The 21309-nt window shown below is 48.5% G+C and overlaps 1 protein-coding gene across 3 annotated transcripts in view; it reads right to left on the reverse strand.

Moving 5' to 3' along the window:
- The window catches only part of DOP1B (DOP1 leucine zipper like protein B), a 98612-nt gene that overhangs the window by 13992 nt on the left and 63311 nt on the right, over positions 1 to 21309 (reverse strand). For 2 of the 3 annotated variants that reach the window (XR_005793157.1, XM_040483962.1), the window contains exons 18-31: positions 18267 to 19896; positions 17668 to 17779; positions 16839 to 17027; positions 15441 to 15563; positions 13307 to 13441; positions 8730 to 8785; positions 7325 to 7429; positions 7162 to 7228; positions 5194 to 5338; positions 2699 to 2784; positions 2373 to 2482; positions 2122 to 2268; positions 1082 to 1143; positions 443 to 571 (exon numbers count right to left, since the gene is read on the reverse strand). Coding sequence is in view for 2 of the 3 variants with exons in the window: in XM_040483962.1 (XP_040339896.1) it covers positions 443 to 571; positions 1082 to 1143; positions 2122 to 2268; positions 2373 to 2482; positions 2699 to 2784; positions 5194 to 5338; positions 7162 to 7228; positions 7325 to 7429; positions 8730 to 8785; positions 13307 to 13441; positions 15441 to 15563; positions 16839 to 17027; positions 17668 to 17779; positions 18267 to 19896 (3096 nt within the window). In the remaining variant the exon portion in view is untranslated. The remainder of the gene's footprint in view (positions 1 to 442; positions 572 to 1081; positions 1144 to 2121; positions 2269 to 2372; positions 2483 to 2698; positions 2785 to 5193; positions 5339 to 7161; positions 7229 to 7324; positions 7430 to 8729; positions 8786 to 13306; positions 13442 to 15440; positions 15564 to 16838; positions 17028 to 17667; positions 17780 to 18266; positions 19897 to 21309) is intronic. The other variant, XM_040483963.1, reaches the window with a different exon arrangement.

A 21309-nucleotide genomic window follows, 5' to 3' on the forward strand; every position in this document is an offset into this window, starting at 1 on the left:
AAGCAAAAGAAATAGCTGCAATAATTCATTTTTGAAGCAAAGAACAGAGTGAGTATGAAGTACTGTTAAGGAAAGGTCAGGCACTTCCCCAAAATCCTGCTCCTTCACTAGCCTCGGTTGGTGCTGTGACCTCACAATATCTTGACTACAGGAGGGATCCGGCAGGGACAGTGCCGAGAAAGTACTGTCAGACTTTTAGAGACTACCTAGTGGAATCTAATAGCATTATAATAATTCAGTTTTAAAATAAAGCTTCAGATTCACCAATACATTTCTGGATTGTTCTTCTACGATAACCCCTGCCAAGTGCCTATTTCAACACTCAACCATCCTGCCAGAATGTGCCCTGGGCCGCTCTGGTAGCTGGCCCGAGTCAGCCAGCCGGGGGGTCTGCCATCCGGCAGAGGGGTGTGCTCAGGGCGAGGGAGGGTGGCCTTCTTACCTTGTATCAGAGGAAGGTACAGGTGGTATTGATCAAGTTCTCCACTGAAGACAGCAAAAGCCTGACGCTTGAGCAGCATCGCTTTCTGCTCGAAACTTGAGAACAGTTTTAAAGAACTGCTCTGCATGTCTATGATAAATATAGTCAGGAAGTTCCGTTTAGTGAGAAAATCGTAGTCAGAGGGAAGTGACAGGAAATTCACACTAGTGCAATTTCTATCCTTCCTGGTGAAAAAGTCGTGATCTTGACTAAGTAATTATGATCTTGTGGTTACTACTCACATATTTATTTGCAAACAGAAACTTTTCTTTAATGATCATTAATGACAGGGAATTGGAAGAGAGGATGAAGGACGGACAAGTACTCCTAATAAATTACGGTGAGTGAACCGATCCTTACTCTCTAAAGTATCCCTCCACTGAAAAGCTGCCAAAAAGGTTGTCAGGGCCTTCTGGTCAACAGACTGGAACTGGGAAGGCTCATTCATTAGTCCTGACATGTTATGCACATTACATTATGGTCTGCAGCTTAGATGGCACCAGAAAAGATCCTAGTGGGGTTCTGAAATACGTGATAAAAGCTGATTATGATGTATTGGTTCTTTAAAAGTGACTTATGTGCACGTAACATACAACTTACTCATTAGATCTTTAAACATGGTTTTCTCGTGAGTCAGGAGATGGTCAATAATGGACTTCCAACTGGATATTGAAAAAGGCAAAATTAAATATGTCAAGGATGACAATCTGATTAAAGGCATTAAGAACACACCCCCTTTTAGATATATTAAAGACTTTTCTGAAAAGTTACTGAAATGAATAGTTTTTATACAAGGGAAAGGTGAGCAAAAGGTCTTCATTTACACACTAAACACAGGCAACGAATAACACGGGAAAGAATGAATAATTCCCAGCTTATGGTAAACAAAGAATGGTTTTTTTCAAGAGTTGCCCTTGACTATGTTCACACGCTTGTGCTGATGGACACAAGTGGGGAGTAGTGGCAATACACACCACCAGTTTTCAAATGGGGTCCCCAGGAGGGTTAACAGGAGCTCGAGATGGAAGCCACAGGACTCTGGGGGGAGGCAGGGCAAACTGTCAAGTTTTATGGACTGCTGACCAGTGTCCGCCCTCTATCCCTGTGGTTAATGAGGACATGTTGGGCCACACCAGGGGGAGAGGCACTGAGTGGTTTTGTTGACCTTCCAGCAAAAGGCACTGGGAGTTCACCTTGTGTGTGTACCTCAATGGATCTCTGCCAGCAAAGTGTCTGGCCGGCTGCACGGTCTGAGAACCTGTGTAAGCTGAGACATGGGATAAGGACACCATGGCGTCACTAGTGGGCTCTGTCATCTTAGTGTTGGTGGAATATTGTGTGACTCCCAGATGGAGCAGTACCAGACCAGGGGCCACGGGAACCCTGTTTTGTGTGCTCTGGGGATAATACGCTCCCTTAATTCAGATTCTCCTGAGAAAAAAATGCACCTCTGTATTTTTAAAACACCTGATCTTTCTTCCATGAACACAGTTAGCCTGGAAGCTTGTGACAATGACGTCCCGGGATCTGGGCTGATGCTGACCGCTCCCATTTCAAGTATGATTATTAATTATGTAAACCGAAACCCTTTTTCCACTCAAGCATTTGCAGCACCCTTTTGTCAGGGCAGCGTTTCTTACTGTGCACAGCAAGTGTCCATCTGAAAGAAAGCAGGGTCCAAGAATAACTCCAGGACTTCTTTTTTCCAGGCTCGCTTGGTATAGGCATAGCCACTCAGGGAGCTCAGCAGCTGAGCGCCGGCTCGGAAGCTGGGGGTGTTGTAGGCACTGAACAGGGACAGGGAGGGAAGAGGGTCGAGGTCAAAGACTGTGCAAAGAAAGCCACTTGATGCATTTCCCATAAGCTAGTGTGCTACCTACGGGCAGGATACCTGTGATTGCGCAGGTACGGAAACACATAATAGAGCAAGCGGGAGATGAGCGGCACCGCCTTCTCCTTCTCGTCACTTCGATAAACCATGTCCAGGAGAGAGGCCAGGACCTACCGGAGCAGGACCACAAGAAGACAGAAACCTGCTGAAGCCAGCGACAGTGAGAGTCGGTCCTCAGGGTGGATGTCACCTCCCAAGAAAAGTCTGGGGTGCAGCTTGGGGCCAAGAGCGACTCCTGAGCTCCCCTGCGAGGGGCGGCCTGCCTGCACAGAGCGTGGAGCCGGCCGTCGGGCCCGCGAGGGAGGACCAGTAGGGGGCGCACTTACATCTGCCAGGAGAGACAGGGCCTGCACGCTGTATACCGACGGGGCGGACGCGGACACCATTGCTGCAGCCGTGGCGGTGGCATCTGGTGACAGAAAGAGGCAGCTGTGTTTCAGTCACGAAGGCTGGGCCACCATTCACGCCTCGAAAGCATCGCATGTACGTGTGACGAGTCCCTCTTCTCACGCGGAGTATGCAATGTCCTCCGTTAGCGTGCTCGACTCCACAGTAAGCATCTGAGCACTGTGATCAAGGGCGTCAGTGCCGACTCACTGTCTTCCTCCCCAGCTCTGTATCGTTCTCGGGGCATCAACAGCCCCTTAGGTGATCCATCTGACACCTCGGCCTCTGAGCCCCCTGACCCTCTTCTCTCTTCCGACAATCTTTTACTCTGCACCAGCTCTGTCGTCTGTCACCATCACACCCTTGATGTCATCAATTTCTCAACTCTCCACTTCCAGCCTCCTTCTCTGACTGTATCTTGTCTTTCCCGGATCCTCGCACAGGCCACCAAATCCTTCATCAACTCCTCCAGGTCTGCCCTTCTCTGCCTCCCCACCTGCACCCACGGTCTGCCTTCTACCTGGGAAGCATCCCGACTTTTGCTGTTCTCTCCCTCTGAGGCACTCACCTGGAAAAATGCAAACCTGGAGAAACCCAAAGTTCGGCCTATGCAGTTCTGTGTAGGTAAGTGCTCTGGAGAAAACCAAACCACGAGACAGACCTCACTTTCCCCCATGACCATGAACCTCAAAAAGAACCTGATGGCTACCAGATAGTCCCACCCACGGACCTTGGTGGTACGCTGGCTTCCCTTCTCTCCAACATAATTCAGATCCTCCTTCGATAACCATCAATACTCTCCCCTTGTCAGCTGGTAACCTCATTCATATTTCATGGAGAAAATTAATGGAAACAAACAGGACTCTGTCAGTTTGGCCACGATGAGTTATTAATCTACAACATATATATCTATGTTCTCTGCCTGGTCTCCTGTGTTGATAAACATGCCCCTAGCTCCTATGGGAAGACCATAATTCCATTTATGACACCAACCCTGGCCCCATGGCCATCAAGGGTTTTGCTTTCTAACTATCCTTTCTCTCTGTGGTATTTATTTCTTCTCTGCTGCACTGTTGTTTTTCTGTTTTTTTAGTTTGTTTATTTTGAGAGAGACTGAGAGAGAGAGAGAGACTGAGAGAGAGAGAGAGAGAGAATCCCAAGCAGGTTCCATAGTGTCAGTGCAGAGCCTGACACAGGGCTTGAACCCATGAATAGTGAGATCATGACCTGAGCCGAAACCAAGAGTCAGATGCTTAACCAACTGAGCCACCCAGGCACACCTCTGCCGCACTGTTCGGTCACCACACAAATATGTGTTGGCATACTCCAATTTATTTTTTATTTTTTTTAATGTTTATTTACTTTGAGATTGGAAGAGAGAGAGAAAGCAAGCTGAGGGACAGAGAGAGAGAGAGAGAGAGATGGAGGGAGAGCATCCCAAGCAGGACCCGTGCTGTCAGCACAGAGCCTGACATGGGGCTCGAACTCACAAACCGTGAGATCATGACCTGAGCCGAAATCAAGAGTCAGAAACTCAACTGACTGAGCCACCCAGGCGCCCCTGGCATACTCCAATTTAAAAACAAATCAAGTAAGAGATATTCTTTGGCCTTTGGTTCTACTTGGTTACTGTCCTATTGACAAGTGAGCTTCAGGGAGGTCTCTGCATTCACGCCGTCACTGCTGTCTCCTCCCCCTCCTTTTCTCCCCAGCCTCTTCTCTACCTACTCTGGTGTTCCCAGCCCAAAGGCTTCCATGTTGTTGAGCCCAGTGGGTCTCTGTCCGACTTGCCTCCATTTCTTGGCAATCTTCCACTGTGTTATTCCTCCCTTCCTCTGGAAGCACTCTTATGTTTCTGTGACCCTACGCTCTCTTGGTTTTTGTCCAACCCCAGTGACCACCTAAGTGTCTTTTCTGGCTCTTTCTCTGACATCTCAAATTTAATACTTGCAAAACCAAGCTCAATTTCCTGTTCCAGAATGCTATTTCAGTCTTTTCCACCTCAATAAATTGCGTCAGCCAAAAACCAAAGTCATCCTTGATTGCCTTTTTTGTTAACCACCACATCCAGCCCAGGAGTAAGTTCTGTGGACTCTGCATCTAAATCAGTCCACCTTTTTGTATCGCCCTTGCCTCTAAGCCAACACTGTCTCTTGCCCACACCACTGTGAAATCCTTTTAGTTTTTAATTTTAATTAACTAATTAATTTGCGAGAGAGAGAGAGAGAGAGGGAGAGAGCATGAGTGGGGGAGAGGGGAAGAAGGAGAGAGAGAGAGAATCTGAAGCAGGCTCTACACAGCACAGAGCCTGATGCAGGGCTCGATCCCACAACCCTGCGATCATGACCTGAGGCAAAATCAAGAGTTGGACGCTCAGCGGACTGAGCCACCCAGGCACCCCAGCAGGTATCATTTTCTGACCCCGTGTACCTACCATACAAATCTTCCTCAGCATCAGATTCTTCTAGAGAGATCTGAGGCTGGGCCTTCACTTCCAGGTTTCTACTTAGCCAGCTGGTTTGTTCCAAGGAAGAGCCAGCAATGTTCCCTACAGCTTCTAGGATTTTTTGAGCGACTTCCTGGAAAGAAGAAAGGAAGTTAGCTCAGGAAAAGATGCTGAAATGCCTAAAACCGCACCATTCGGTAGAAACGTAACATAGGTCACAACTATGAACCACACAGGTAACGTGAAGTTTTCCAGGAACCGTATTAGAGGGTCAGAGGAAACAAGTTCACAATTTCTAACCTCATATACCCAAAACATGATCGACACGTAATCAATATAGAAATTATTAATGAGATTTCACACTCTTTTTTTGCACTAGACCTTTGAAATCTGATGTGCACATTCAATTCAGACCAACCACATTTCAAGTGCTCACCAGCCACAGGGGGCTAACGGCTACCATACCGGCCATCATGGGCACGCCACAGAGAAACAGGAAGTTATAGCTGCACACTGCCATCTAGCAGATTTGTTTCCGGTGTCTTTGGGACCATGGGTCCTTGCTAGAATGGCATCCTTCGATAATATAACAAGAAACAAAATTAACTGAATTAAGTTGACTCGATGAGGGTGAAGTGAGGAACGATTCATATCAGGAGTATAATCAGTAAAGAATCTGGCCAAGTAGCTGGGATGGAGGCAGAAATGCTGAGCCCCTTTCTCAAGCCAGCACCATCAAGTCTCACCAGCAAAGACTGGCTGCACACCCTTGCCGTCTGAGAACGGAACAATCCTGACTTAGACCGTAAGCCCAACTGGTAGGCTGGGGTGGTCAGGCACAGAGCGAGAACACTGCCAGTGGGAAGAGGGGTGCACGTGAGGGAGCTACCTCGGCGAACCCGGGCAGAGGTGTGGTGTGGCCGACGGTGGCAAGAAAGAGCAAGAAAAGAGACTGAGGGCTCGGAGGGTATCCCACTTCCCACGCAGCGAGTGGGCAGGGAAAAGGTGTAGGTGTGCCTTGAAGCAGGGGTGAGGAGTCGGGGTGTCAGGGAGGCTGGGCATCATGAGATGGGAGCAACCAAAGGGAGCAGGGGTGAGGCACACCAGCTGCCGTAACCCCCAAGGCCAACGCTACCGCCAGAACAGACAGAAGGCAGGGGCGTGCTGTAGGTAATAGGCCACGAGGCAGGTGACCTTGAGAGGCTAGTCTGGGAAGTGCTGTCCAAGTACTGGTCGTGCAGAGTCAGCTTTCTTCCCCACAAGTGGAGGCCACGCGGGTCCCTGGGTTGTCTAACTAAGCCTGGCTGTGCTTTAAACCGTGCTCCAGTGGATCAGTGGCACTGGAACCGGAGAGACCTTTCACAAAAGCCAGGAATAATGGTCAGCAGTAACATCCCCAGGGCTGTAAAACTGATACACATCCCGGTTTAACTCGAAGCCGTGGCTCCAAAAGCCCCTCAACCAGCGATTCTAATGGTTGCAAAATCGTGATTTCCTGACCCCGCCAATCTATTTGTAGTTGGCATTTTACTCTAAGGCTTCCCTTCTCCTGGGGTGAGTTTCACCTTTACTTTTCAGGTTTTTGGAAACTTCCTGTGAGCAAATACTGCTTCAGCAAGGAGGGGCCAGAATGGTTTCCAGGACAGAAATCCACGTGTACGGAGTTGCCGTCCTAATGCTGTGCAGGAGGCGTCTCCACCTCTATCTGTGTGCGGTGGGGGAGAGGGGGCATCGTGTCAATCCCTAGCGGACTGCTCAGGCCGGACGCAAGAACTTCAGCAGGAGACCCCGGCCCGGGTCCCTCGAGCCCCCGAAAGACAGTAACGAAGGAAGTGAGATGTGACGACAAAGATCTAAGAGCCGATTCTGCCCAATGCTGATTATCCACGAGCACGTCCTCTAAAGGCGGCCACTACTCCTGGAACGGTGGCATCGCTACCCTTTTCACACACGGACCTGCAGGTCTCTTTGGTCCTTCTTGCTTTCCAGGTTGGGAGTTCTCGTCACAAAGTCGTTCAGCATGCTGTTGAGAGACAAGCAGCTTCAGACTAAGAATGTTGCAGGAACAAGATGTATTCTAGCAGGAAAACACGGTGACGTGACTGTTGGGGCACGGTACCTGAGAAGCAGAAAGTATCCAGGCGGAGCTAGATTCAACTGCACGGATTCCTTTAGCACGCCTAACAACGAAGGAAAGTTCTCTTGCAAGGCCGTGACTGGCAGCCTATGTTTAAAAAACCAGGAAAAAATAACCCGACGGTGAACAAGTCAAAACATACATTATAAGCACATTTTAGGTCCAGGCAGTTGGAAAGCAGAGGACATATGGCCTATCTGACTGACCTCTTTGTTCTTATTCAAATTAAAATACGCACGAGCTACATTTTTGTATTCTGGCAAGAACCTGGGGAGTCTGGAGACCAGAAATCCTGCTGCTGACAAGTCAGATGCTCCCAGTTTCCTGTGTATCAAACAAAGGCCTTGAACCAGAGGACTATCTGACCCCTCGGGCCAGTCTAGCTCTAATATCTGGCCTTTCCAGTGTCGCTGGTAACGGGCGCAGCCATCAGCCCACAGGGTCACCCGCCAGGAGCTGATCTTCAGTAGTTTTCATGGTGAGGCCACATAGTGCGACAGGCCGCAGCCCAAGGGCCCCAGGTTCAAGTCCTGAGCCACCTCAGCAGTGCCTCCCCTGCAAGAGGAGGAGGATGGAAATCTGCAGCTGCTGACGGCTCATGGGTCACCGAGACCACCGTAATGCTGAGACACCAGCATTACAAAGCACAGCAGTGACCACCAGGACGGAGTGACCAGCTCCTCTTTAACCCCTGGAAGAAGGAACTGGAAAATCGCTTGTGGGCGAAGTATCGACAGCGGGTTCGAACTTAACCCCAGACCCAGGGACTCCTGGGACTATGACGCTCGGATCTACCCGCCTGTAGCCGTGGGGGTGGCAAGCTGCAAGAAGCTTGGCCCGAGAGCCTTGTTAACCAAGGAAACGGGACCTGGTTGTCAGACTGCCTGGCTGTGCAATTCCCGCCACACGAGAAGGGGACTATGTCCCCCACTTCGCCTTCGTGACCGTGACAGAGGCGGCCCCGCACGGTGGATCCGGTATGGCTTCCCTCCCACCTGGGGAACCTGCTTCAACGTCCCCTGTAGCAGAGGCTGAAAACAGACACGAAGCTCACAGGCAGAAACCACAGGAAAGCACTGAGGACTCAAAACAATCACTTCTCCTTTTTCTAAGTCTTTAACACTTTGACGCCGAACGTGAAGTGTTCAAGGGACAGCACACGGATTTTACAAAGTCCGATTGGATCTCTGGAGGAGAAGGAAGAGCCTCAGGGCATTCATTCTCACACCTTGGGAAGAAACCAGGCAGGACACCTCCAAGATGCTTTCTGAACTAAGGCTCTCCAGTTGGCAAGAAATGCAATTGGGAGTTACGTTTATAATCGGCGCAACTGCATCTGTGCAGTGATTGCTGCGACCGAGCAAAGTTTGTGAAGGGTTTGCCTTACCTTTGGATGAAAGCATAGCAAAACTGCAACACGGGGATATCCACGAGCGGCGCTTTCTGAAAATGAAAGTGAAACCAATCACTCCACGTTGGTTAGGAAATAAGGTCAAAAAAAGAATTAGAATACAAAACGAAAGAGAGTCTACATCCTCACAAAGCAAAGGATTTTAGCCAGAGTCTCTCAGATGGGATAGCACGTGGGAAAGCGGCCCCCAAGCGTGACAAAACACATGCACACTGTGAGGTCCCAAATCACCACCGCCCTTCTTACCAGACTTCAGGGCGAGTCCCCTCCAGGCTTGTAACAAGTATTTGGGGGAAGCTGTGGTGTAATAAAACTTTGGTGGCCCAAGTGGACCCTCATGAGTGCATGCGACTCACTACCGACAAGAGACCATAAAAAGTTCTAATTCTTAGCTCAAGGAATTCCCTCAAACTCAGCCCAGACAACTTCCCTACATCCCAAGGGGTTGGAGCCACTTAGAAACTGGTTTTAAAAACATATTTTTTTCTCTTCTTGCTTATAAAAAGCTATTTGCGGAAGTTAGGGAAGTTGAACTGATTAATCAATAAAATGTAATTTTGTTGTTTGAACAGTCAAAAACCAGCCAGCCAGATGAGATCTAATGGTTTTTTTTTTAATGTTTATTTATATATTTTGAGAGAGAGCAGGCACACGCGTGAGGAAGGAAGAGCGAGAGAGAGGGAGAGAGGATCACAAGCAGCTCCACACTGACACAAGGCTCAATCTCACAAACCTGGAGATCACGACCTGAGCCAAAATCAAGCCCGACACTCAACTGACAGAGCCACCCAGGCGCCCCCTCGTGGTTTATTTCTAGCCCACGAGTTGCAGATATTTGTAGAATTTCAAGCAACATGAAGGAACAAAACTACAAGGGCCTGCCTGGTCCACAAAAGCCGTCGCAGAGCCTCCTCCTGGAGGACAGCTCCCTCTGGTTCTGCAGCTGTAATGCTGCTCATAGAAGTGACCACAGCTTGCAGGGTCAGTTTCCTGACACCTGAGACTGGCTCAGAGTTATAGATGCAAAGTCACCGAGGATCTGACAGTTTCTCCAACCCTGCTCCTCTCTTCAGGGTTGATTACTTTAATATTTATGTACCAGAACGAAAGACGACAAGTCTCCCGGGCATTCGAGGGAGGCCCCCGGGGCAGACGTCCAACACATGCCGTGGACGTCTCCCATGACATTTCACAGCTGATCCCTTAAGGGCTTCAACAGCTCCATTATCCGGGCCTCGTGGCGCTCATTTTTAGGCTGGTTCGTCTTCTTTACCCAACTAGAACACAGCTGACTAAGGGCAGACACGGCTTCACTACTGAGGATTCCCTACCCCCGAAGCACAGTTATCTTCAGATTTGGAACGAAGGAAGGGCACAGCTGACTGGCTGGAGGACCTCGCAGGCCTGTGCCACGTGCCACTGGCTGGAAGACCCCTACCCTGTGCCACGTGCAAGGGGGGCCCTTCTGGAGGAAGACGTGACCAAAGGCAGAGTTGTGCTCCAAGACAAGCAGAGCTATGAACATGGCCTAAGACCTTCTTGGCCAGTTTTCTCACATACAGGGTGACAAATGGCTGAGAACAGTGCTTATTCCAAGGTTCAGCTTTTGTCTGCCATCCTGGGTGAGAACTTTAAAATTCAAAGCTATATTCCTTTGTTATAAAACTTTTTATTGTAATAGAGTGTACATAAAATTTACCATTTTAACCATTTCTTTTTTTTTTTTTAATTTTTAAAAACCATTTATTTAGCTTTTGAGAGAGAGAGAGAGAGAGAGAGAGAGGGTGGGCAAGGGAGGGGCAGAGAGAGAGAGAGAGACACACACACACACAAACGCGCGCGCGCGCGCACAGAATCCAAAACAGACTCCAGGCTCTGAGCTGTCAGCACAGAGCTGGATGCAGGGCTCAACCTACAAGCTGTGAGATCATGACCTGAGCCAAAGTCAGACACAACTGACTGAGCCACCCAGGCGCCCCTCATTATAACCATTCCTATGTGTCCAGTTCCGTGGCGTTAAGTTCCTTCACAATGTTGTGCAGCCATCTTCACCAGCCATCTCCAGGACTTTTTTATCTTCCCAAACTGAAACTCTGTCCCCGTTCAACAGTAACTCCTGTCCTCTCTCCTCCCACTTCTGGCAACACTACTCTGCTTTCTGTCTACACAACTGAATATTCTAGAGACGTCCTATAAGTGGAATCCTTTCACTTTGGTCCTTCTGTGACTGGCTTCGCTTGACATGTCCTCAACGTTCATCCGTGTTGCAGCAGGTGTCAGAATTAACTTCCTTTCTAAGGCTGAGGAATACCCCGTTGCATGGATGCACCTGCTTTGGTCTATGTAATCATTCATCGATGGATACCTGGGGTGCTTCTACCCTTTCACTTCTGTGAGCAACGCTACTACAAATACTGGTATACAACAAATACCTGTTTGAGTGAAAGTGTAATTTTATTTATTTTATTTTATATATTTTTAATGTTTACTTTGGAAAGCGAGAGCGTGCGCACATGCTCAGACGTGCGTGTGAGCGTGGGGGAGGGGCAGAGAGAGAGAGAGAGAGAGAGAGAGAGAGGGAGACACAGAATCTGAAGCAGGTTGACAGCTCAGAGCCTGACACAGGACTTGAACTCATGGACCACGAGATCTTGACCTGAACCGAAAGTGGATGCTTCACTGACTGCACTACCCAGCTGCCAAAAAAAAATTTTTTTTCAGTAAAACTGCATTTTTAAAAAAAAATTTTTTTTTTAATGTTTATTTATTTTTGAGACAGAGAGAGACAGAGCATGAACGGGGGAGGGGCAGAGAGAGAGGGAGACACAGAATAGGAAGCAGGCTCCAGGCTCTGAGCCATCAGCCCAGAGCCCGACGCGGGGCTCGAACTCACGGGCCGTGAGATCGTGCATTTTTAAATAATCACTTTGTCCGTTCCACTAGTTTCCATTTATGTAATTATTCTTATATTTTTCCTAAAAATTTTAAATCACTTCATAGAATGCAATTATTTCAAGGCTGAAATAAATCCCTGCTTTCTATCAAATTAATGAATTAAGAACAAAAACAGCTCCTACACTTTCAATGAGGCTCCCCGCTTTGGTAAAAACAAAAACCTCTGGGAAGCCTGGCTGGCTCGGTCAATGGAGCGTGTGACTCCTGTTCTTGGGGTTGGGAGTTCAAGCCCCATGTTGGATGTAGAGTTTACTTAAAAATAAAATCTTACCAAAAAAAAAAAAAAACAAACAAAAAAAACCCCAAGTGGTTTTGTTTCAAAACCACTGTACGTGACTGCAAGAGGCCTTGGGCAGCAAGGACTCCACACCTGCTACGCAGAAACGGCCTGCAAAACCATAGGAGCCTCATGGTCCCATCCTAGCTCTCTACACACCACGGCTTCTGCTGCAGCCAGATGAAATCTCTTCCTTCTCAGAATGCCTCACATGAGTCCTGTCCTCTGACCCATTTTTTTTTCTTTTATGTAAAAATTACCAAAGTTTGAATTCTGGTCAGAGCTCTCTTCTCACCAGGCCTCCACTTTGGCCTACGAGGACTGACTTTCAGCAGAAATGATCCCGTCCATCCTCCACACTAACCTGAACAAACACCACCAGGGTTTCTAGCAGCTCAAGGTGGTGTCCCTCAGGTGATGACCCCAGCCCCCTTAAAACGCCTGCCCAAGAGAGTTCAAGGCTGCCAAAACAATCGACCATGTGCTCAGTCGGCACCTAACAGGCTCCTGACCTTCCTTCTCAGAGCATTTGTTAAGGAAAGTGTAGTTATAAATCCTTCCTCTGTCCTTTGAGATGCACATACGTTTCTTACAACAGGACTGTCTTTCTCAAGGAGCTGGGAGCCGTCCTCTGGAGTACCATCATTGGGAAAGACAGGGCCCTTGTCTCCCAGTCTCCGGGAGTATAGGAGCCTACCTTCCATGAGCACCGGGAAGCAAACCCAACAGCCTACTCACAGTGACCAATCCCCTTCCCCACTTTTTTGTAATTTTCTACTTCCCTGGCTTTGCTGGAGCCCCTGCTCCTTCACGCTTCCTACTCCTCCATTTCTCAAAGTACTCTGTTACCTCTGCACAAATCAGAACTGAGGTCCGCTCTCTCCCCTAACACAGTAGCTACGGAATATAAGTTGGCCTTTACCACCTTCAACTAGTGTCTGGCTTTGCTTCTCTTTGATGCCTTTTAGGCTGCTAGCTCCTTGAGGCAAGTGTCATTTCCTCTTTCTAAAGGTTTTGTTCAACTTGGCATACTGCAGGCACTTGGTAAGAACCCACTCCCAGGCAATGCGTGCCGCAGCAAGTAGGGAACAATGAAAGATGGCCGCTGACCTCCGGTGGTTCCCACCTTCAAACAGGTGCACCAAAGCCCTTTGGGCACACTTCACGTGGCCTCCTCCAAGCCCAGCAAAATACCTCCATGCCACCCCCCAGGGAATCCTAGCTGCTCCTGAGACTTCTGCTTCCCTTCCAAACACAATTTATGAGACACAGAGACAGGAGGGCGCCACGCATTCATCTGGAAGATCCCCAGGCTCCTGACCTCGTCCCCTCGGATTTGCGGCGGCCTCTTCACCACCTCCTTTGCCAGGTGAAGCACCGTGTCTGTCTGCAGGGTGCTGAGCGCACAAATCAAGTCGACAAGGGTCAGCTGGGATGTGCTTGCCGCCGGGACAATCTGCCAAGGAAAAAAACAGTTCCCTTAAGGCTCACAGAGAGAAAACAAACATAAGAACAATGCACAGAAAGTCTTCTATAAGAGCTGCCCCCAGAGAAAGAACTTTGATATTTTAAATAAATATTTAAACAAAAACTGGGTAAAGGACTCTCTTGGTGGGGACAAAGAGTGAGCTAAGCATTTAATCACTGTGACAGAATTAGCATCTGACATACATTAGGAATAACAGGTGCAGTTGATGATGGGGCAGTGACACTGGTACGTTCAAGCTCAGGAAGCATTTATTTATCAAAAGCAATTTTTTTTCAACATTTATTTATTTTTGAGAGAAACAGACAGAGTGTGAGTGGGAAAGGGGCAGAGAGAGAGGGAGACAGAATCTGAAGCAGGCTCCAGGCTCTGAGCTGTCAGCACAGAGCCCGACACGGGGCTTGAATTCATGAGCCATGAGATCATGACCTGAGCTGAAGTTGGACACCTAACTGACTGAGCCACCCAGGTGCCCCAGAAAGGATTTATTTTTTAAAGTAATCTCTACACCCATCGTGGGGCCTGAACTCACAACCCCAAGATCAAAAGTTGCATGCTCCACCAACTGAGTCAGCCAGGCACCCTTCAGAGAGCATTTTAGAAAGATACACTTAATTTGAAGGAAGCAGGCTGACATTGAAAGGTAGCCCTAGAAGTATGAGGATGGTAACAGAGAAAACAGATAAATCAGATTCTTGATAGTTGGCCTTGGCAGGAAATCCCAGGGATGGGAGACACATTTTTTTTTTTTTTTTTTTTTTTTAAGGTAGGGCTTGAACACAGGGCTTGAACTCACGACCCTGAGATCAAGACCTGAGCTGAGAATTAAGAGTCAGATGCCCAACTGACTGAGAGCCACCCAGGTGCCCCCGGAGACACATTTTTGATGTCAAGAGTCTCTATAATGTGGCTACATGCACTTGGAAGGATCAGACTTACCACCAGTGAATACCCCACAGGTGTTAAGCTGGGTGGCCTGGGCCACCAACCTCTTATGCCTCCTCAGGGAATAGGAGCCTATGTTGGACACTGAGATAGTGTCCAGGGGGTGGGAAAGACCCTCTGAGGGAGGTGTGACGTAGGAACCTAGATAGTCAAGAGAGAAAAAAGGAAGAGGCTTGTGTTGGTTTTACAGAAATAAACCAAGTCCCTGGAGGACTGAGTGATGGACCACAGTGGATAAAGAATGGATGAAATGTAAAACGAAGTTATCTTTGGGAACAGGAATGTGAGGATTTGAATCAGGTATAAATTTTTGTAAGTACTATTTTTACAAATTAAAAAGCCTATGGGTCCTGGGTGATAGTGATGTGTCAAAAAGTAGGTTTCTGACTGTAACAAACACACCACTTTGTGGGGAGGTGTTGATAATGGGGGACACCATGCGTGTGTAGGGTAGGGGGTACTGGGGAAATCTCTGTACTTTCCCCTCAATTTTGCTGTGAACCTAAGACTTCTCTTAAAACAAAAAACAAAGTATTTTACGGTTTAAAACATCTATAAGAGGGGCACCTGGGTGGCTCAGCTGGTTAAGTGTCCAACCCTTTTTCTCGGCTCAGGTCATGCATGATCTCTGGGTTCATGAGTTCAAGCTCCGTGTCAGGCTCTGTGCCAACAGCGTGGAGCCTGCTTGGGATTCTCTGTCTCCCTCTTTGTCCCTCCACTGCTTACGTATACACATTCTCTCTTTCTGTCAAAATAACCTCAAAAAGATAATAATAGAAAGAAGTATTCTACATTCATCACAGAGAGATCCGAAAGCAGAAGCCAGGGGTAGCTCCCTGCCCGCCCGCCTGCCCGCCCGCAGTCCCAGCTGGAGTGAGACACGCCTGTGTCATCTACGCATTTAAAGCAGTGAAAGCACTTCAGCGGTTTCCCGAGCCGGCCTTTAACACCACAGTCACTTGCATGTGACTCTGGTGATCCTGGCAGAGCAAGTTTAAATACAACTTTGATTTTTAAACTCTACCTTCATCTTACTGAGGCGTTTAACCTTCTTCCTGCTCCATACTGCTGCAACAGCGGCTGTTAACTGAACTCCCAGATGCGCCGTCAAGGGGTTCAAGAAGTCTAAAATTTTTTGTCGTATGGTCTAGAACACGGGAAAAAGAAGAGTTATGGCAGAGTGGGGCCGGGGCCACTATGCAGCGCCTGTAACGCAAGGAGTAGAAGCCCGCTAGCTGGCCTCGGGAAGGCTGCCCCGCAAGCCCAGCCCCAGTCCTGTTCCCTGGTCACATGCCATCAGAATGTCCAGCGTTTCCTCTCACTGTTTCTCGTCATTACTTTTAAACTGGAGGGTAACGGCTGTGTATGCCGTGAGCACAGGGACTTCTTCCATCTTGCTCACCGAGTATAAACAAGGCCCAGCACACAGCCGCAGGCACGCAAATATTTGTTCGAATGAATTTACTGAGCACGTACTATGCCCCATGCCTATATTTAATATCATTTTATTATTTTTAGATACAACGAGCACATGAGGGAGATGTCCTCCTTCCTGGGTCCTGGGTCCAGCCTCAGGGCTGCCTTATCAGATGTATAACTGACTGCAAAGCACTCACTCTCTCTACGCCCCAGTGTTCTTGTTCCTAACTTGGGACTAATAAGAGCGCTTACCTCCTATGTGAGGGCTAGATATGCTAATAATTGTACAGCACTTTGGACGGTGTGTGCTTCCAACCAAAGAAACTCCAGCACAGAGAGGCTAGTGAACTTTCCCAAGGTCCCAGGGAGCTGAACCCAGGCTCCCCAGCTCCCCATGCTCTGAACCAGTCCACCCAGCCTGGGCTGCTGGATGCCTGAGTGAGCCCAGAGGCCACACCTGGCACTGGGTGGTCAGCAGACACAAGACATGGCCAGATAATTCCAAGCCGCCATACCTGGCAAACAGAGACTGAGCCATGTGCCCGGATGCTTCTAAGGCAGAGACCGTTAGAACTGGGGGAGAGCTCAGTAAACTAGAGCTTTGCATTTCTGGTTTGGTAAAAAAAAACCAGCGACACCCTAACATTCTGCCTTGACGTGCCCATGTGTCCAAGGCAATATTAAAAGCTGGACATAAGAGACAAGCTGTGTTACAGAAATGCTTGAGAGCAATAGGAAAGATCTTTAAACCCCCAGAAACTTCTAGTTTAAAAGAAAAGGGCGAAAGGAAAAAAACAGGTTAAAAACTCACAAAGCCTTTTAGTCAGGAATAGGAAAGTTATTCTAACAAACTAACTGGAGGTTTCTATCTCCGACTTATGCCTAACTTGGGTTTCACTGAGCACACACTGATTATTTATATACACTTTCCTGTACGTACTTATTTTTGGTGGGACAACACAAGACAAAAGAAATAATCAAACCACAGAGGAAGTTCTCTCACTTTGGTGGTTTTAAAGTAAACGGAAGAGGATCCCTTCGTGGCCCCAAGGAGATCGACGGGTCTCTTGTGAGTCTCCTCCTTTCTGAGAACATTCCAGAGAAGGGCCATGGTGTTAACGATTCGAGGCAACTCTTCCAGAATGGCATTCTTGGCATTTTTCAAATTGGTCGGATCGCTTACAGCAGTGGTCTAAGAATTGGAAATGAACATGAGTCTCGGCTGCGTGTGTGGCAGAACTAGATAACCAGAATCCGGTGATCGCCAGGGCACCGGTGGGATGGGAGTCTGGGCCGTAGCACTCACACCTCTGACAAGTCCCACAGGCAGGGATCTGGAAGCAAAATGCTTTCCTGTGCATTTCAACCCATAGCCTTCTTTCTAAGAGGCGCCCCTGGGAGTCCGAGGCCCCACATCACAGACTCCTTTGGTCATCCGGCCAAAGCAGCAGCTGCATTCTAAAATTTTAATCCCCAACAGGTCAGAGCAACTAACAGCTAAAATGGCTTCAGACTGCAGATTTCACAAACGCCATGAGGTCAAGGAAAAAATATGTCCAAGAAAGAGGACATTTTATCCCATTTGGTTATTGATCTAACACCGGGCACTGGGAAGGAGCCCCAGGGAGCGCCAAAAGAACAAACTACACTTGTTTACTCTCACACAGCCTTGTGCATGCGTATTTGCATATGCACTTCATTTGCAAGCATACATTTGCATACATATTTTCATTACTCACATGTGCTGCACATTTCTTATTTGAACCGGTCATAACCCAACGAAGACAAAACAATACAAGAAAATTGCCTCAAACTCAGAAAAAAAATTTTACCTTCTTGTTTTGGTTGGGTTGTTCCAAAAGACAAAAGTGAGTAATGGTTGTCAGACCTTCCAAGAGAGTGAGTGGATAATCCGGAGAGATGTTTTCCCTCTTGGCGGTTATGCTTTGGTGAAGAAATGAGAAATTGTTTTGAGAATTTTTAAAAACGAGGCTGTAAAATATTTAATCCTATCTAGAAACACAGAAACCAGAGAGACAGCGGTATCTTAAAGAAACCGGGGCCCTCATACTGAAATAGTTATAATAACGATGGGCATCCTTTGTGCAATTTTACGTAAAGTTCATACGGTCATTCTAGAAAAATGTTTTCAGATGTTTTAGAATTTCTGTGAAGGTGATGCACGTTTTTAGTTTTGTTTTGCAAAAACAACGGAGAGTGACGGCAATACTCAGCTGGGCTGGGTATCTGTGTAGAATAAAAAGTAAAGGATGGGAGCATTTCGTTCCTAGATACCCCTCCTGACGACGCTAGACAGGCGGCTGATCAGGCTGAAATGATTCTCCAAGTGGCTTCTATGGCAAATTAGTCATTCCTCGCAAAAAACTGTCACTAAGGCAAGAATAGCGTATCAAAGGGTTGGTATCTGTACCTGATAGAGAGCTTCACAGATTCACTTTCATACTGCTTGACTAGCTCGTCCAAATTTTTGCAAATCTGGACAATGAAAGGTGTCACCGTCCAGCCCAGGGACTTTCCGAAGTACGGCAAGGAGTGCGTGACCAAGCTCACCCAGGCCGGGTGCATGCCGTAGCCGTAGGCCGGCTGCAGCCCTCGCACCACGGCGGACACCAGCAGCCCCTGGGAGGTGAGCGGGTGGGGCTGCACGTACTGCAGGGCGCTGATGGCCTGCTGGAAGTTCAGGGCTTTCCGCCACTCCCGGGACAGTTCTGGCTGATTTTCAGCCTCCTCTTGGACCTGGCCCAGGTGATGTTCCAAGACGATCAGCACCTGCAGGAGCTTCAGCAACTCGATCTGCAGCGGGTGCTCACTCCAGATCTGATCCTGGCCCAGGTTGATGAGACTCTCCTCGAAGAGGCTCTCCTCCTGCAGGGCCCGGCCTCGCTCGGCAGTGGCCAGGCCGTAGCGCTTCTGGCTGGTGTACATGGACGCCGACAGCGAAAGCAGGACAAACTCCTGAACTTTGCACCTCTGCAGCAAGCTGTGAATGAACTCCACATTCTTCCCCTCGGCGGACTTGGCCACGGAGACCAGCTGGGTCATTATTCGAATCAAAACCTCCACGCTCTTGACCTGCACGTCCCGGTTGCCGAGTATGTCTCGGTGGGAGACCTTCAGGTAACAAGGGTAATAGCTGCGCAGGAAACTCAGGCACAGGTAGGTGAGGAGCTCGATCAGCAGCGAGTGGGGACACACGCTAGGAGACTGGGTCTGGAGCTTCCCGTAGAAACTCTGGCCGATGAGGGCCTCCTGGTGGCGAGCGAGCAGGTTGGAGATGAGGTTGAGGTGCGCGGTGGCGCTGGTGTCCATGCTGGTCCTGGACACCGCCTCGATGAACTCCTTGGGGTTGGTCTTGAGCACGGCCTCTAACACGGAGAAGGCGTACAGGACCCTCCGGGAGTCGTAGGGCTGCAGGTAGAGCAGAATGTGCTTGAACAAGGCCTCGATGGTCTCCTGCCTTTCCCGCTGCTGCTTCAGCAGCCGGGACGCACTGAGGGCCTGGAGCTCCAGGTCGGCCTCCTCGTCGCTGGACAACGACTCGGACGCCCGGGTCCTGTCTGAGTCCACGCGCGCCAGGCTCAACTTGGCAGTGGGCTTGAAGCTTTCGGCCTGGAAGGCTGCCAGCAAGGCCGAGCGCTCGGGGTAGGCCCTGCCAGCCATGGGGATGGGCGCACAGCAGTTTTCCTCGTTGCTCAGCTCCTGCGGGTCGTGGGAAGGAGAAGAAAAGGAGGACGTGTTCTCACTGTCCGTGTGGGCAGAGCTCGTGTCCGCAGACTCCGTGTGCTCGCTGCTGTCCACGGCGCTGCAGGCGGGCCCGTCGGGAAGGTCCACGTAGTAGGGCAGGTCGTCCTCACTCGGCTCGCTTCCTGGGGGGCACTTCTCTGGTTCCTTCTCCACCTCGGCCCAGATGGCCTCACGGTCGACGGTGGTGAACTGGCTCAGAGACGCAGCTTCCTCCGAGCCGCCTTCCTGGAGCTCGGGCGCTCCACCCGCCTCTTTGAAAGGCGTCTTCTGCCGGTGAAACCAACGGTGCAAGTCTTCTGGAAATTACAAAACGACAAATGACTTCAGAACAGGAGGGTCAGCCACGATAAGTCAGTTCTAGAACGATCTTTATCTTAAAAAGCCAGACAGAAAGATCAATGTTAATAAAACTCCCCCAAAAAACTATAACAACTTGAGTCCACACTGTATTACGGACAACAGGCAGACAAGTAAAACAACTTTTACGGGGAGGGTGATTTTTAAAAATGCGTATTATTTTGTTCGGCAGTTTCCTTTCAAGAAACGCATCCCACAGAAACGAAAGCAGAAAGTTTTCAAAGCTGTAAGGGTATTCATTGGACAGTCACGTGTGAGGATAAACCGGGATGTGAGCAAAACATGTAGACTGGAAAAAAACCTCAGCTCACGCATGCAATGAAGTGCTACTCGGGTTTTTAAAAGATATGTGTCCTGATACGGAGCAGTGTGTGGGATATATTACACGAAAAAAGGAAAATCAAGGGGCGCCTGAATGGCTCAGTTAGTTAAGCGACCATTCGACTCTTGGTTGTGGCTCAGGTTATAAACTTGTGGCTTCTTGGCAGCGTGGAACCTGCTTGGGATTCGTGCCCTCCCTCTCTCCCTCTCTGCTCCTCCCCCACTTGCCCTGTCTCTCACTCAAAATAAATAAATAAATTAAAAAAAAAAGGGGGGGGGGAAGAAAAATCAAGCTGCAGAATCAGGCTGTGGTGAATGAGCTCATTTACATGAGAGCATCTGAAATACACAGCTATGAAAAAAATCTAGAAGACTATCAAACTATTATCCGTACCTAGCTCTAATCGCATTTCAAGGGACTTTGATGTATGTTTTTACTTCAGTTTTTTTCTTTAACGTTTATTTGAGACAGAGAGAGACAGAGCACAAACAGGGGAGGGTAAGAGAGAGAGGGAGACACAGCATCTGAAACAGGCTCCAGGCTCCAAGTTGTCAGCACAGAGCCCGATGCGGGGCTCGAACTCATGGACCACGAGATCATGACCTGAGCCAAACTCGACACTTAACCGACTGAGCCACCCAGGTGCCCCGTTCAATTTTTAAAATAAGCATGTTAGTACTTCTATAATCAGAAAATATGCAATACTTTAAAATATTTAGGTCTTAGGGCACCTGGGTGGGTCAGTCCATCAAGCGTACGACTCTTGATTTCGGCTCAGGTCATGATCTCATGGTTCATGAGATGGAGCCCTGTGTCAGGCTCTGTGCTGACAGTGCAGAGCCTGCTTGGGATTCTCTGTGTCCCTTTCTCTGTACCCCTCCCCTATTTGCGCATATACACCCTCTCTCTCAAAACAAAGTAATAAGATAAAAAAAATAACATGTTTTATAAAAAATAAAATACATGATTACATATTAAATACAATTATATTATATTATATTATATTATATTATATTATATTATATTATAT

The sequence above is a fragment of the Herpailurus yagouaroundi genome, unplaced genomic scaffold (genome assembly GCF_014898765.1).
Source record: "Herpailurus yagouaroundi ecotype Mexico unplaced genomic scaffold, PumYag 162, whole genome shotgun sequence".
Lineage (NCBI taxonomy): Eukaryota > Metazoa > Chordata > Mammalia > Carnivora > Felidae > Herpailurus > Herpailurus yagouaroundi.